This window comes from Xyrauchen texanus, chromosome 32 (genome assembly GCF_025860055.1).
Source record: "Xyrauchen texanus isolate HMW12.3.18 chromosome 32, RBS_HiC_50CHRs, whole genome shotgun sequence".
Lineage (NCBI taxonomy): Eukaryota > Metazoa > Chordata > Actinopteri > Cypriniformes > Catostomidae > Xyrauchen > Xyrauchen texanus.
In genome coordinates this window covers 36,951,032-36,964,768 of record NC_068307.1, presented here as the reverse complement: position 1 = coordinate 36,964,768, position 13,737 = coordinate 36,951,032, and the positions used below count along the sequence as shown (strand labels likewise).

At 37.0% G+C, this 13,737-nt stretch overlaps 2 protein-coding genes across 2 annotated transcripts in view; both read right to left on the bottom strand.

The window, feature by feature from the left end:
- arl8bb (ADP-ribosylation factor-like 8Bb) overlaps positions 1-2,914 on the bottom strand; it is a 28,902-nt gene extending 25,988 nt beyond the window's left edge. The window contains exon 1 of the mRNA XM_052101331.1: positions 2,682-2,914. Within this exon, the coding sequence (XP_051957291.1) occupies positions 2,682-2,804 (123 nt within the window). The 5' untranslated portion in view covers positions 2,805-2,914. The remainder of the gene's footprint in view (positions 1-2,681) is intronic.
- A 7,023-nt stretch (positions 2,915-9,937) lies between these two features.
- bhlhe40 (basic helix-loop-helix family, member e40) lies at positions 9,938-13,369 on the bottom strand. The gene is made up of 5 exons (XM_052101323.1): positions 12,917-13,369; positions 12,752-12,815; positions 12,442-12,549; positions 11,835-11,958; positions 9,938-11,553 (listed from the first exon to the last, which is right to left on the bottom strand). Exons 1-5 carry the CDS (start codon positions 12,991-12,993, stop codon positions 10,727-10,729), a joined length of 1,200 nt encoding a protein of 399 aa, XP_051957283.1. The 5' UTR covers positions 12,994-13,369; the 3' UTR covers positions 9,938-10,726.
- Positions 13,370-13,737: the final 368 nt, after the last annotated feature.

Sequence of the window (13,737 nt, the reverse complement as noted above, 5' to 3'; positions counted from 1 at the left end):
TCACAGTGGTTCTAAATATAATTATTAATAATTAAATTTTTATTCACAATTTACAATCATATTTAATCAAACTACACAATGATCACTCTAAGACTTCATAGATATTACGGTTTCTTTTTTGTTAATGCATGATTTTCTGTAAAGTTGCTTTGAAATTATGTGTGTTGTGAAAAGTGCTATACTAATAAGTATGACGACGTATTTAACATGCAAGATGACTGAATAAAACACTGATGACAATAAACACCCTTATAATTATAACGTGATTGAATCAAATGTAATAATCTGCAATATGCGCTTACATATTACATACCATGACACCGTGATGTTACAATTATTTACTAGTGATAATAGTGACTAGTGATGACATAAGAGAACTGATGTATTGTTTTTTTAACCTTATGAAAGAACTGATTCCAGAAAAGATTCTGACTTCCCATCGATTTAGGTGATTCGCATTCTTTGTGCATATCGCCACATACTGGGCAGGGAGGATAATTTACACGGGCAGCCAAAAGTTTGGAATAATTTACAGATTTTGCTCTTATGGAAAGAAATTGGTACTTTTATTTACCAAAGTGAAATCCAAATGATCACAGTGTATAGTCAGTACATTAATAACATGAAAAATTACTATTAAAATTTGAAAAAAATATTTTTTCAGAACTTCTTAAACTACTTCAAATAGTTCTCATCAAAAAAATCCTCCACGTGCAGCAATGACAGCTTTGCAGATCCTTGGCATTCCAGCTATCAGTTTGTCCAGATACTCAGGTGACATTTCATCCCACACTTCCTGTAGCACTTGCCATAGATGTGGCTGTCTTTTTGGGCACTTCTCACACACCTTACAGTCTAGCTGATCCCACAAAAGCTCAATGGGGTTAAGATCCATAACACTCTTTTCCAATTATCTGTTTCTTTTCACACTCTAACCTTTTCTATTTTGTTTTTATGTTTCAAAAGTGTTTTTTTTTCTTTGCAATTCTTCTCATAAGACCTGCACCCCTGAGTCTTCTCTTTACTGTTGTACATGAAACTGGTGTTGAGCAGGTAGAATTCAATGAAGCTGTCAGATGAGACATGCGAGGCATCTATTTCTCAAACTAGACCCTGATGTACTTATCCTCTTGTTTAGTTGTACATCTGGCCTTCCACATTTCTTTCTGTCCTTGTTAGAGCCAGTTATCCTTTGTCTTTGAAACTGTAGTGTACACCTTTGTATGAAATCTTCAGTTTTTTTGGCAATTTCAAGCATTGCATAGCCTTCATTCCTTAAAGCAATGATTAACAGATGAGTTTCTAGAGAAAGAAGTGTCTTTTTTTTAATTTTTTGACCTAATATTGACCTTAAGACATGCCAGTCTATTGAATACTGTGGCAACTCAAAAACAAAAATAAAGACAATGTTAAGCTTGATTCAACGAACCAGCTTTCAGCTGTTTGATATAATGGCAAGTGATATTCTAGTGCCAAATTAGCAATTTAGCTTGATTACTCAAGGAAAAGGTGTTGGAGTGATGGCTGCTGGAAATGGGGCCTGTCTAGATTTGATCAAAAATTACTTTTTTCAAATAGCGATGGTGCTGTTTTTACATCAGTAATATCCTGACTATACTTTGTGATCGGTTGAATGCAACTTTGATGAATTAAAGCACCAATTTCCTTCCGAAACAGCAAAATCAGTACATTATTCCAAACTTTTGGCTGCTAGTTTAAAGACTTAAATATTGATCTGATCGGAGTTGAAATATTCTTCTAAAAATTTTTGTTTGTTATCAGCAGAATAAATAAAGTCATGCACATCTGGGATGGCATGAGGGTGAGAAAATAATGAGAGAATTTTCATTTATCGGTAAACTATTCCTTTAAGGGCAAAATGGAGAGGTTATTTAGGGACTTTGCAAGCTCTCATGCCACTTGAATGTTTTGGAGGGAAGCAACTTACATTATAAAACATAAATAACAAACCATCATGCCATTATTATGAAATTATTTGTGTCATCGGAAACGATAACCGCGTGCATAAGAGCCAACATAAGTCTAATTGACTTACGGATCAATAGAGAAAATTATTCTCACAAATGACAAATGCTCTGAGTCAGCATGTACTATATGGGAACATGCTTTTCAACTATGCTCACGAATTATCTCAGAAGTAAATCTAAAAAGATATTTGGCACTGACACAATTGTACCAGCAAACCAAAAAGCCACATTTGAACATCTAACGTTGTAGTTGATGTAGTAATATTGCACTATAATTATATTATAAGCGTGATGAAACTGCCTGGATGCTTATGATCTATACCAAAAATCTCCCTCCCTAAAATTCATGACTCTTATAGTCTTCATATATTGATAAACCTGGATATGTCCATAAATCGTATTCCGTCCACAAACTAAAATGTCAAGCAATCCATTTAAAAATCACACCAATATTAATAAAATGACTCATACAAAAAGGTATTAAAGCATCTATTTTCCACCCTGGCACGCCTTGATTAATGTGCATGACAGTAAAACATCAGCTTAGTGAGTCATTCTGATTATTACTAGCTGCAGAATAAAAAACAAACCCATTTAAACATGTTAACAGTTGTGAATTATATACATTTAAGCATATAGAGCTTGATAAAGCTTCAGTTTTCATTTTGTATTGCAAATAAATCATAGACTTACAGCAATGACGTTGACAAAAGTTGTTTTTCCAGAGTTCTGAAGCCCTACTAGGGTCAACTCCATCTCCTCTTTCCAGAAGAGCGACCGGAACCAGTCCAGCAGGCGGTTAATGAGGGTGAGCATCTCTGCTGTCTGAATGTGTGCTGTTGTGCGAACTCTGGTGATTAGGATGAGGCTGGCAGAGCAGATTTTGATCCTGCTGGAGAAACTGAGGAGAACGAGGAAACGGCTTGTGTCATGTGACAATCACTGACGCATAATATCTGCGACGCTCCCGCGATTGGCGTCTTTCAGAATAAAAGTCAGCAGAAAGTTGTAAATTAATTAATCGTGAACAGAACTCTGTCTACTTTTTATAGACTTGAGAGGCAACATGCTAAAAGATAACCATATTCAACAACTGCGTGCTAATGTTAAAAATGTAATTTACACACTCCTAACTTTTGTCAACGGTCTATCTCAAAGTTATTTGAGTCTTTGTCCATAAAGCAGCTAAGCATTGATAATTGTAATATATGTGACGCCCCTCTTATATTAAACGCGATGCCGCAGCACCGTTGAATGAATTGTGTTTTTATTTTTAAAAGTTTACAGATATTCTCTCTAAACGCACACGGAGCAGCGGGAAGAGGGAACGCAAATAGACAGACTGACTAATCTCGTCCACCAATCAGAAGGTTGATTTCAGACACAATTGGATCTTTGCTAACAATCATATTTTCCATTTCAGTAAGGGGCGGTACATTTTACCAGCTTCTATTGCTGATGCACAAGCATCCCTCGAGTAACCATGATTTGCAATGTATAATGAATGTATTTATCTGCTAAACGTTTGGAATAATATACATATTTTACTCTTATGGAAATAAATTGGTACTTTTATTCACCAAAGTGGCATTCAACTGATCACAATGTATAGGACATTAAAAAAGTAAACTACTGCAAGCTTTCTCATCAAAAAATCATCCACATTCAGCAATGGCAGCTTTGCAGATGCTTGGCATTCTAGCTATCAGTTTGTCCAGATTCTCACCCGTCCTGTAGCACTTGCCATTGATGTGGCTGTCTTGTCGGGCACTTCTCACTGACCTTACAGTCTAGCTGATCCAACAGAAGCTTAATGGGTTTAAGCTCAATGGGGTCCATAACACTCTTTTCCAAATATCTGTTGTCCATTGTCTGTGTTTCTTTGCCCATTCTAACCTTTTCTTTTTGTTTTTCTATGTATGCAGAGAATGACAGCGAACACCCCCCGCTCAACAGTTGGCCAGTTGCCATGTAAAATCCTGGGCCAATTTTTCTTCCCAGTCCAGCCGTGGTTGTAAATGAAACTGGTGTTGAGCAGGTAGAATTCAATTAAGCTGTCAGCTGAGGACATATGAGGTGTCTATTTCTCAAAATAGAGACTCTGATGTACTTATCCTCTTGTTTAGTTGTACATCTGGCCTTTCGCATCTCTTTCTGTCCTTGTTAGAGCCAGTTGTCCTTTGTCTTTGAAGACTACTGTGTACACCTTTGTATGAAATCTTCAGTTTTTTGGCAATTTCAAGCATTGTAGCCTTCATATATACATTTAAATGTAACTTATGCAATTACATTTATGAAAATACTTCATGCTATTTCACCCATGCAAGTTTTTGATGCTCTTCTCAGATGCTGGAAACCTGTGTCCCTTAATTATATCAAACATCTTTTTTTTCTTCTTTTTTTGCCTTTTACTGCTGTCTGTGGTGACTTTTTCTCATGGTATAAAATAATTTCCATTTATATTTCTAAGTAGGAAAACAATTTCATTGTACACAGAAAAGCACATTATAGAACACAAATAAAACAAATAACCATTAATTCTTGCTAAATATGGTAATACAAGATAACGTGTTAACATGACCATTACTACACTCATATTAGCTATACAATGCTTAACAGTTTATTGCATATTATGTATGTGTTGGTTTATTAATTGGAGTAATTATAAATAGCTATTTTCATAGTAGCCTAATGAAAGGAACTTTAATGACCTATTAATTTACATACATATTTAACATCAAGTTACCATACCATTGTTCTTAATAGTATAGTTTACACCATGCCAGCAAGAAACTTAGCCTGATATACATTTTGTAAGTTCATGTGGGTCTTTAGTCACAACAGCCAATATTTTATTTTATTTTGATATGGAAATAAAATTCCTTCACATTTTAGTGTACTTTGTATGTATGTAAATGTGTGAATTTTAGAGATTGGGTGACATTTTTTATTTTTATTTGTATTTTCTTTTATGTATTTTTAGTAAAATTTACTGTGAATTCTCCTCCCTGCTCAGTCAAACTCCACTTTAACTTTCACATTCACATTCTTCAATATTGAATATCTGTTTCTCACCCACACCTATCATATCACTTCTGAAGATATGGATGTAACCACTGGAGTTGTGTGGATTACTTTTATGCTGCCTTTATTTGCTTTTTGGTGCGTAAAAATGTTGGCACCCAATTTATTTTTTTTGCATTGCATTGCGAGGAACTAGAGCTGAGATATTTTCCTAAAATTGTTCTGCAGAAGAAAAAAAAGTAATGCATCTGGGATGGCATGAGAGTGAGTAAATTATGAGAGAATTAAAATTTTTGAGTAAACTTTTCCTTTAATAGCATGCACAAATAACAAATAACAGTTGAACATAACAGATAATTACATGAACACAAAGCAAATCGGGTAAGTAGTGAGGATGCATAAAAAAATATGCCAATATTTAAAAATGCCAATTGAAAGCTGAAGTGTGTAGCTTTTTCCATTTTAAAATTAGCTGGACATGATTTGCAGTCAACTACCCTAACCAACAAAAAAATATATTTTTATAATTTCACATGTTATTATTCAGAAAAACAAGAGGTAAAAGTTGGAATTTTATGAAATGTGCTCTGTGAGTGCTGAAAGATTTAACTCACATATACACATACGTAGCTACTATTCTGATGACTTTTTGAGTTTCTCGTACCGCTTCGCATATTCTCTCCACCATAAAATCAGATCTCTGTCCGTTGGTAGACATGACTCCAAAATGAACAGAATACCAATAGAGTATAATTCAATAACAATAAAAATATTACAAGTATTGCCACACTTGACTTCACACTTGTCCAAACTCGCTGCCCCCCAGTGGACTCCTATAGAGCACAACAGTGTCCGCCCAATATTTCAGCTGTCTGGGTTCCATAAATCTAGTGACGTAAATGCGTGCTCTCCTACCAATCATAACTCAAAGTTTACGTGTCTACCTATTTTTTGTGACGTTGCTTAAACTTTCTTTTTGAAACTGGAAGAACGAAATGGCTCAATAAAATGAAAAAATAACCACCTTTACAGTAAACATGATGAATGCAATCATTGTTTTCAGTGTTTTTGTGTTTCATGACAACTGTAAGTAAGGTTCATTTTCTCGAAAACTCTGGCTACTTGTCTCTCTGTGCAGTGCCGCTATAAAAATTGCTCTGTTTGTTTTGAGAGACCTGTCCATACCGACAAAATAACATTGACTCAACCAATTGCATGAGCTGGGGGCGAGACTATCTGTTTGTTCCACAGAAGATGGGGGCTATTTTTTTTGTGGCACAGAAATTACACACTTCAGATTGTAAACATTTTTATTTAATTTGTATTATTTAGTGTAGATTTATAACATTATGCTTTTTGTTACCCTGGAATTAGTTTAAACCGACTACATTTGACAACTCTTTTCTGACTATAGTAATCCAGTGCTCTCTATTTGTTATAGTGGAAAGTCGTGGAAACGGGTAAGCAAAACTTATATTTGCCGAGATCTCCCATATACCGCATTCCAAACTGGGAAATGTGAAAAAGGCCCGTACACAAAGCAACAATTTGGAGAGGTGTCAAGGTCCGCTTAAGCATTTTGGTAGTCAGTGTGATTTATGCACCTTTAAGTCATGATTTGGAGTCGACTCCAAAAGAGTCGATTCCTCGACACTGATTCGCCCTAGACTCGGAATCGACTCTGATACAGGAAGCGATTCTTTTGTTTGACTCCGTAACTTAGCGAACAGGACGTTGTGATTGGCTCAAAATAATGAATAGGCGATCTTAAGAACCAATCACATCCTCTACAAACACCTGTTGGTTGGTGAGACACCACCTCGTTCATCAATTTGCGTTTGAGTGAGAGGTTATGTAGGCCTACGTGCGTGAAAAAGAGAGAGTGGATATGACAGTTTGGACATTTTTTGGAAGTGTGTGTAGTATTACATCAATGCAAAGGACTGATAAGTGGATTCTCCCAATTTGTCTAGTTTCTATATGACAATGAAATTATTTCAAATTTGAACAGTAGGCCTACTTAAGGTGCGCTGTTATAATAGCAGGAGTTTATTTCTTCATGTCATACATTTCCAAAACTCTTAAGAGAAAATCTAAACTAAATTTGGTGTGCGATTAAAGACTGCAATCTTCACAGGGCTAGCGCCAGAACACATGGAATAGGAAACACTATTAACTAGGTAAGCTAGTGATATGTTATCAAAGCAATAACACACCAATATATCTTAATACAACCCACGGCTATTTAATCCGTTGTGGTCGAGACTGTCGAGTTAAAAAAGCTGCCGTTTTAAACAATTTCACCATCCATTAAAAAAGCTATTTCACCATACTGTACGTTCCATTTAAAACAACCGTCCAAATTATATATATATATATATATATATATATATATATATATATATATATATATATATATATATTTGATTACGTATCCATAACATGCCTATTAATTGTTGTGACGTGACTCGAGCAACGAAATACGTGCGATTTGTTTTTCCATCGGCACGGAAGCCATCTTTAGTGTTTGGATTTGGGTTGAAGAAACTGACCAGCAGTTACAGAAAAACTTCAACTTTCAATAGGATGCAATAAGCAGTGGATTGAGTGAGCTATATACGAGTGAAAATTAAACTATTATTTTTATTATTCGTATATTTTCCACTCATGCCTGACGAGCCATTTTAGGAGCTGTAAATATGTCACTTGGGAAGGCACTGCCCTCTAACGGCCATCCCTGGTGACGGCCCTGAATTTTGAAACTATCCTGATGAGCTGAAGAGTCGATTCCATCGACTCCAACGTTTGGAGTTGGGATTCGGAGTCGACTCCAAAAAACTCGAAATCGAACACCCCTACATTTAAGCACTGTTGCAGTTCACCCGCTTCTCCACATGATGGCATTAAAAGTTTTTGAATAGAAGAGTAGAAAAATAATTTGGCTACCGTAGTAGTAGGCAAGTGTAGTTGCTGCAAGTAGTAGGTCTCATCTAGGCAAGCAATTAAACACATTTTTAAGATTTGGGGTTACCAGTTTAAAAGTTTCAGAATCATTCAATCACCCCAGTCGGTTGGAAAATGTATAGTTAATTTTGAATAGTTAATTTGGAATATTAGGTTTTGTGCTATTTTAAAATAAAGGCAAATTTTTCTTTAAGTGAATATGATAATGCTTTTTTTGTCTTTGAAGTAGGACTGTTGCCACTTTATTTCAAATATATTTATTTATTTGTAATATTTGAGCATCATTTAGCCTAAAGCTCCACACAAATTAAGCCACAAAGCCTTTACATTTGAATATTGACATTCTGGTTTGGTGCTGTGTCTCATGTTTACTTTATTAAGAGAACTTTATATGTTTAAAAATAACCTATGATAAAATATTATTATACATAAAACTTTTAAAAAAAAAAAAATATTTATTATAATATAATTTTAATTCATAAAAGATATTTGTATACAAATATAATTTGTGTATTATATATTACAAACCTATTATTAAGTATTATAATACATAAATCATGTTTTTAAATAATAGTTATTATAATATCATTTTAATTCATAAAATATATTTGTATACAAATATAATTTGTGTATTATATATTACAAATATATGCAAATTACATTTATTGTTGTAGTTGCATCATAATCATACATTCTAGTGTCATTACTCTAGAGTAAGTCTGACTGCACTGGATAGGTAGCATGTGTCTGAACATGCTTAAAAACAGTGAGTGTGGCCCAACATGTGAGAGGCAGGAACAGCTGAGCTAGTGTGATTACACTGCTGCCTACTCACATCCCAGCGGGTGGTCAAGTAAAACTACACAGGAAATAGCACAAAGTCAGACATGTGGGGAATTCTAACTAACTCAACATTTTGAGTACTGGAAAGAGGATGTGCATTATAAGAACATAAATCAGTTGCAAAAACATAATTTCTCATAAACAACATGCATAATAATCATACATTTCTATTGCTGTTATTGTTAGCCTTTTGCTTATTTAGTTTGACCCTTTGGTTTATCCTATTTTGCTTAGAAGAATTTAAGGGGCATGTGTTAAAGGGGAAAAGTCTTTTGAAGGCTTTTATTTAATTTAATTTTTTTAGATAAAATACACCACTATATTTTATGACATTGTTTATTAACGACAAGTAAAAAAAACTTAAGTGAGATGAAAGACTGGAATATTTGAAACCTGACTCTTATCATACAGTGTGTCAAAATGATTTGCATAGAACAAGTTTATGGGTTATATAAGAGTTACATAAGGTCGGATGGCAATGGGAAAAAAGGCTTGTTTGTTTTTGCTGCTAAAGATTTTCAAGCTCTCAAACACAGACAGACAGTATTTCCACAGGAAAAAAACAACAACTTTATTGCTACTTTTCTTTAATGTATGTCAACAATACTTTAGACAAAATATATACATCAAGCAACCTTTTGTCAGGTCCCAAAATAAAAATCCTAAGTACCTCTTCCTATACAAAACTAATATATATTGTTTTTAAACATTACATTCACTTTCTTTTGCTTCTATGTATAGAATTACAAATGTAGATATCTGGCATCATGTTTACTGCTTTAAAAAGGTAAAGGCAACATCATGAACAAAGATCTGTCCTAATTTGACCAAAAACAAACACAGAATGATGCAGATTGAGACTAGTTCTAAAGCTATGTACACAATCTCATGGTAAACAGCACTCGGCTGTCTATAACTTGCCTCTCTTTGCAAGGCAGACATAACATTGTGGGTCAAGTATCAAAAATAATATAAACAAAAATAATTACACAATATAGTTACCGCACAAGAACTTCACCCACGAGCACAAATGGATGACAAACTCAAAAGCTACAATGGAGCCACGTTTACATTACTCCTGTATATACATGAGCGTCGTATCTTGAGGGTAGATGGTGTTCTTATGTAAAAAAAACTTGAGCGACTCCGTTTGTGGTGTGATGGGTGAGAGCAAGATGAGAATGGTGCACATTTCAGATTTGTGCGTCAACCAAAGCAAAGACAATTATTTGGTAGCATTCTAGTCTAAAAGGACGGTTCTTATCGGTTAAAGCAGTAACAGAAGCAAAAGAGAGTGGAGCTTTCTGTTCAAGCTTCCACGGCACAGAGAAAATGTCCAAAGCAGCATCTACAGGGGAGACGTTTTATTAAAAAATGTATTTCTTTTACATTCAACAACTGAAAAGGTGCTTGTGCAAAGGGAAAAGTCCTTATCAATGGGGGACTGCTGCACATCACATTCTAGGTTATTGGTTTTGTGTTGTTTTGAAATTCAACATTCAATACAAGTGCAGAGAGTAGCCGTTCGCCTACCCCAGGTCTTTACAAGCTCATTGTCCTCATTTTGACGTTCTTCACAGTGTCTCACAGTGTTTTACACTGGGCCTCCTATACCTGTCTGCGTTGATGTTCAGTCTCTGGATGCGTGTATGCTGGTTGTGGAGGAAACTAGCCACTGGGCTGATAAGAGAGAGTGTGTGTGTGTTGTGTCTCGGCGGTCAAAGGGAGGCCGTCGTACTTCTGAGAGGATCAGAACAGCTGCTGGCTGTCGTAGAGGGTATATCTTTGAACTTTGCGTTTCCACGCTCTTCAACCTAACCCTCTCAGGGAGCTTATTCAGCAGAGAAGTCCACTCTCAAGACCTAAACATTCAGAGAGCGGGCAATTCTTGGAGCCGGACTGAATCTTCAGTCTTTGGTTTCCAGGTTTAAAGGGGGAACTTGTTTCAGGGCCTGCAGGAGAGCAGGAGAATCCATTGAGGTGGGAGGGGTGACAGGAGAGCCCACTCTTGAAGACATGACCATGGATGAGGAGAGTTTCTCAGGGGAGCCGCCAATGCCTGGGTACAATACGGGCATGGCCCCCGGGTACCAACACTTCTCCAGCATTGGCAGGTATGCAGCGGCTGCGCCGGATGGAAAGAGGTAGAAGGGCATGCAAAGAGGTGGCTGATGTGGAGAAAAGCTCACGTAGGGGCTGTGGCCACCCACCACCTCATGCCCTGAAAGAGACTCGTCTTCAGAGGAGTCGGACCTTTGCCGCTTGGCCTGCGGCTCGTCAAGCTCCTCTTTAATGCTGCCGCCATACTTGAGATCTCCGCTGTCTTTGCCGTAATAGATTGCCCGCTGGGCTTTCGGGTCACGCTTTTCGAGCTCACCCCCATAGCCGCTGTCGGTGTCTGTATCGCTGCCGCTCTGCTCGCTGCTGTGGGGATAAGTCCTTTGAATGACGGGCACGCAATTCTTTGCGTGGCCCTCAGCGGCTTTCGGCAGCGGACCTGCTGGTTTTTCCCAGGTCTCTTGAACTTTGGAAGTGGGCTCCTCGAGGCGAGGACTCGGCGGGCTCTGGATGAGATCAGACGCCACTTTCTGAAGGTGGTTGATTATGTGTGCAGGTGAAAAGTCTTGCATGTTCTCCTGGTTGGTGAGGAACTGAAGAACCTCCTTGGCACACAAATGGAACCCGGAACGGAACATTTCCTCACTGTTCTCAGAGTGCCCATGGCCCTGCTCACCTGCAATAAAACCATAAATTGAAAAACAGTGCCAGACATTTTCCTTCACAACAGTCATATCAAACTGTGCCAAAAATGTCATGGCCAGATCATCTACCATGTTATGTAAGCATGTCTCAATTTCTTTATTTTGTAATGTGCTCAAAAACAAATGAAGGTAGGGAGAGGGCTAAGGTGGTGGGGGGAGGTGAAAAGTTAAACAGAGCTGCTTACTGCAACACGGTAACACTTTGCTGGCCAACATTTGGTGTTCCGCCCCTTTTGCATTATCAAAAACTCACCGATTTGCATTCCATTTTGCAAGGAAATGATTTTCTGTTGCTGCTGCTCCAACAGGTTGTTAAGTGCTTTCACATGCTTCAACGTGAGCTCCAACACGACAGCCTTTTCCAAGTGTCCCAGAGTCTAAAACAGGAAGAACCCAGATAAGCATGTTGATCTTTCTTATGTAACACTCTCTGCTGCAGCTCAGAGAGAACAAACCACTGCTGAGCGGGAATGGAGACATACTCCTTGTAGCATGTGCACATGTGCGCTTAAGCATTACTCAAAACCCCAAAATGACAATGTAACATGCCTATAATTTGTTGACAGCGATGAACTATTAACTAACGCCAGCTGATTAATATCATGATACGGGGTGTCAAATGTTAATAATCATACAATAACACATACATGTTACAAATGTATATATATTTTTATATTTATTTATTTTATTGGCACAAACCCACATTATAAGAGCTCTGAAAGGCACGCCCTTTCATAGATTATAGAGTGACTAATCCAAAAAGCAGGACAAACATTATTTATTCATTATCAACAACCAGGTGGCGCTTTATCCCACATGCAACACGATGAGGTGAGTCCGTCCACTCCCATATTACTTACAGTGAGTTTGAGGTGTTCGGGCAGCAAATCCTTCAACTGCGCGATGCACTCGTTTATTCTGTCTCTCCTTTTCTTCTCGATCAATCGATGAGGCAATTTGTACGTATCCTGTGGGACAAAATTAAAATGTTACATTCATAAGCATGCATCAAACAACATAAAACAAAACTTCCGAATAAATCGAGGTCTTGAGCAGTTTAAATCATGTTTACATTTGTGGTTTTACTAAAACACATATGTATGCAATGTTATTTTAAAGGAACAGGTGTGCGTAACTATCAAGATTCGTGCGTAATTGCTCATTTCGTACCTTACTGTCCTCACTCCGCTTCATTCCCCTCCGGGGTTTGTACACATACATAGGGAAATCCATTCTATAATTGAAGAAGAAAAATAATTAAAAATAAATCTAGTTTCTGTCGATCTGGTAAGGTTTAAGAAATATAAACTGAATTGTTAAGACTGACGGACTTACCCTTGCATGTCAGCGATATCCAGCGAGGCGTGTTTGGCCATACATGGTGGAGGCTGGGCACTGGTAATCCTCTCCATTTCCCACTATGAATATGTCTTACAAATGTAAGAACAGGGTATTTTCAATATATATATATATATATATATATATATATATGTATATATATATATATATAAATAACAACACGATCCTTCAATTTCTCATCAAATTCCACATGTATTTCCTTCGCATAAAGGGTCGATTGTGCCGAAATCTAGTTTTCGTAGTAAAGAGTCCAGTGTCTGAACTCGAAACTAGGACGCTAGAAATGATGTTGTTGTCGAATGAAGGTCATGGGAGGCGTTTGTCGACTCCGCTGCTGGTTAAATGAGTGTATGTGGGTGGATTTGAAGTACGTGTTAAATAAACCCTGTGACTGCAGACACGTCTCGAGCTCCAGTCACATGAGCTTCACGTGTGTAACGGCGCTTTCAGAGCTCAACTCATTTACAGCAGTGCGCCCGCCCAGTCGTGTCCCGTGTACCACCATGCTGCGCTCTTGTGCGCTCTCTCTCTCTCTCTCTCTCTCTGATTCAGATTCAAATAGCTTTATTGGCATGGTAAAAAATAAGATTTACATTGCCAAAGCATATTAATATTAAATATAAATAAATACATTAAACGTAGTTAAAGAAAGATGTGAAAACCTCACAAAATAAAATGATAAAAAAGGTTAAAAAAAAAAAAACAACAACAACAACAACAGTTTGTTATGTCTGTCTCTCTATCTCTCTGTGTGCGTGTGTCTACTGTGTAAGGAGTGCTTTATCCTATATTGTATT

Bases quoted from the DNA above. Each gene is read 5' to 3' on its own strand.
- bhlhe40 (XM_052101323.1), bottom strand. From the start codon at position 12,993: ATGGAGAGGATTACCAGTGCCCAGCCTCCACCATGTATGGCCAAACAC. The intron at 11,959-12,441 runs GTAAGTAATATG...TTCCTGTTTTAG, and splicing joins CCGAACACCTCAAACTCACT to ACTCTGGGACACTTGGAAAA. The intron at 11,554-11,834 runs GTGAGTTTTTGA...GTTTTATTGCAG, and splicing joins GCAAAATGGAATGCAAATCG to GTGAGCAGGGCCATGGGCAC.